The sequence below is a fragment of the Alligator sinensis genome, unplaced genomic scaffold, assembly GCF_000455745.1.
Source record: "Alligator sinensis unplaced genomic scaffold, ASM45574v1 scaffold308_1, whole genome shotgun sequence".
NCBI lineage: Eukaryota > Metazoa > Chordata > Crocodylia > Alligatoridae > Alligator > Alligator sinensis.
Window position 1 is genome coordinate 923,469 of NW_005842041.1, and position 2,324 is coordinate 925,792.

The 2,324-nt window shown below is 48.9% G+C and overlaps 1 protein-coding gene across 13 annotated transcripts in view; it reads right to left on the reverse strand.

Moving 5' to 3' along the window:
• Window positions 1-2,324, reverse strand: part of KANK1 (KN motif and ankyrin repeat domains 1) — a 191,245-nt gene that overhangs the window by 21,770 nt on the left and 167,151 nt on the right. For all 13 annotated transcript variants that reach the window (XM_025202958.1, XM_025202966.1, XM_025202959.1 and 10 more), the window contains one exon: window positions 1,681-1,896. In XM_025202958.1, coding sequence (XP_025058743.1) covers window positions 1,681-1,896 — 216 coding nt within the window. The remainder of the gene's footprint in view (window positions 1-1,680; window positions 1,897-2,324) is intronic.

A 2,324-nucleotide genomic window follows, 5' to 3' on the forward strand; every position in this document is an offset into this window, starting at 1 on the left:
CCCCATCAGCCAATTTTTTACCCATCCAACTGTGCAGGCATCAATGCCACAGTCGCTTAATTTATTGATGAGGATGGGGTGAGAGACAGTGTCAAAGGCCTTCTTAAAGTCTAGAAAGACTATGTCCATGGTGACACCATCATCCAAGGATTTAGTTACTTGTTCATAAAAGGCAATCAGGTTGGTCAGGCAGGACCTGCCTTTGATGAAACCATGCTGATTGCCCCTGAACATGATCTCCCCTGCAGGCCCCCCACAGATGTGCTCCTTGATGATTCTCTCTAAGATCTTCCCGAGCACCGAGGTGAGGCTTACAGGTCTATAATTACTTGGGTCCTCCTTCCTCCCTTTCTTGAAAACAGGGACCACATTAGCCAGTTTCCAATCCCCCGGCACCTGGCTAGATGACCACGAATGCTCATATAGCCGGGCCAAGGGCTCCGCGATGACCCCTGCCAGCTCCCTCAACACCCCTGGGTGGAGGACATCTGGACCTGCAGATTTAAAAATGTCTAGCCCTTCCAGAAGATCCCTAACTACATCTGTGCTGACTGAAGGCTTGATAGAGCTATCCCCAAGATTGTCCCTACCTCTGGTAGGTGGGATATCCCGGTCCCTGTTCAGGAAAACATTTTAAGGTTAAATACTGATGGAGCAGGAAAAAGCTTATCAGGAAAAAAAAACGTTCTTTCCCTTCACTAAAACTTATTTCTAGGGGTGCACCAATAGAGATTTTGGGGGCCGATACCAGTAGCTGATTTTTATGGAGGCATATTGGCTGATACCAATCCAATTTATAATACAGCTGCATGCAGCTGGTAAGTCTGCTTTGTGGAAGGGGAGGGAAGGGGCACGAGGGGACAGATCAAGGCCCCTGCGGTGAGGAAGGGAGTGGGTCAGGGCGGAGCTGCAGACTAGGGCCAGCGCCAGCACTGGGTTTTTGCTGGTGCTTGGCGTGGGCTGCACCAGGCAGACTCGGGTGTTGGTGCTGGCCCCAGCTAGCAGCGGTGACATACTCTCATCCATATGCTCTGAAGCCAGTGAGTGTGGGGCTTTAAAAAAGCCCTGTTCTGACCAGCAGCAGCACCGGCAATTGGGGCCTCTGGGAGCTCATGGCAGAGCTCCCCCGTGCAGCGCAGGGCAGCATGATCACCCACCCCCACCTTGGGATCACCCACCCTTCGCATCACGCAGGTACAGCGTGGCTTGGCAGGGCGCTGCATGCTGTCTGGGAGCTGGGGCTGCTAGGGCTGAGTGCTGCTGGGCTTCAGGTGACTGCTGGAGCCGCCCAGCTCTTAGACAGTGTGCAGTGCCCTGCCAAGCCGTGCTGCACCCATGTGATGCGACAGCTGCTGCACAGGTACCAAGTAGGAGGGGTGCAGGGTGACGAGTTTCAGAGCCGGGCTTGCAGGGAAACAAAAACTAAGAGGAGGGAGGGGGCAGAGGCTGGGCTCCGAAAATCCAAAATTCTCCGAAACATTTCGGAGCCTTCCATTTTATTTCAGAGTCTCCCGTTTCAATTTGGATTCAGTGTTTAAGGTGCAGAAACAGCCCTAAATACCTCTGAAAAGAAATGGCTTGCAAAATTTCGCACAGCCCTAGTGGTTTACTGTTCACTGTTCATATTTCCTATTCAGATTCCATCAGCACTAAAAATAGTATGCCAGCATAGATAATTACCATAAAGGCCAGAGGCCAGCTGGTCATCTGTTAAATTAAGTGGAGGTACTGCATCATCCTCAGAAGATGAGGTTCTTCCTCCCAGTCCTGTGTCTATCACAGTAATCTTCTCTTCATGGACGGTCCCAACATCTTGTTCAAATTTCAGTGTTTGTGAGCTTGAAGTCAAATATGCATTAGCAAGCTGACCATGAGGGATGTACTCCAGAGGAGCATCTGTCAGTGAAGAGGATATATTTGTTATTAATACTTAGCAGTCAAACCAAATCTACTGCATAATACCAGACACATATTCAATAAGGAAAAGTACACTTTCACTAAGTAAGTTGTACGTACATCATTTGGTTATAAATCCATTTTAAAAGTATGTCTAATTCTTTTCAGAGGGCTAAATCAGCCAGCCTGATCTAGTAAGACTGAATATAGGTAAGATAGAGGCTGTAGAGAGCCCTCATCCAGATGAGAGTTTCAAACCATTATACTACTATAAACTCCGGATTTCTCTTAGCTTAACTATTGTCATCTGCCAAATCTGTGATAATAACAATCACAGGCACCAGACTGCCATGCGTAGACCCTGAGATGGTGCAGAGTCACTTGGAGGAACTGGATGCCTTTAAGTCAGCAGGCCCGGATGAGCTCCA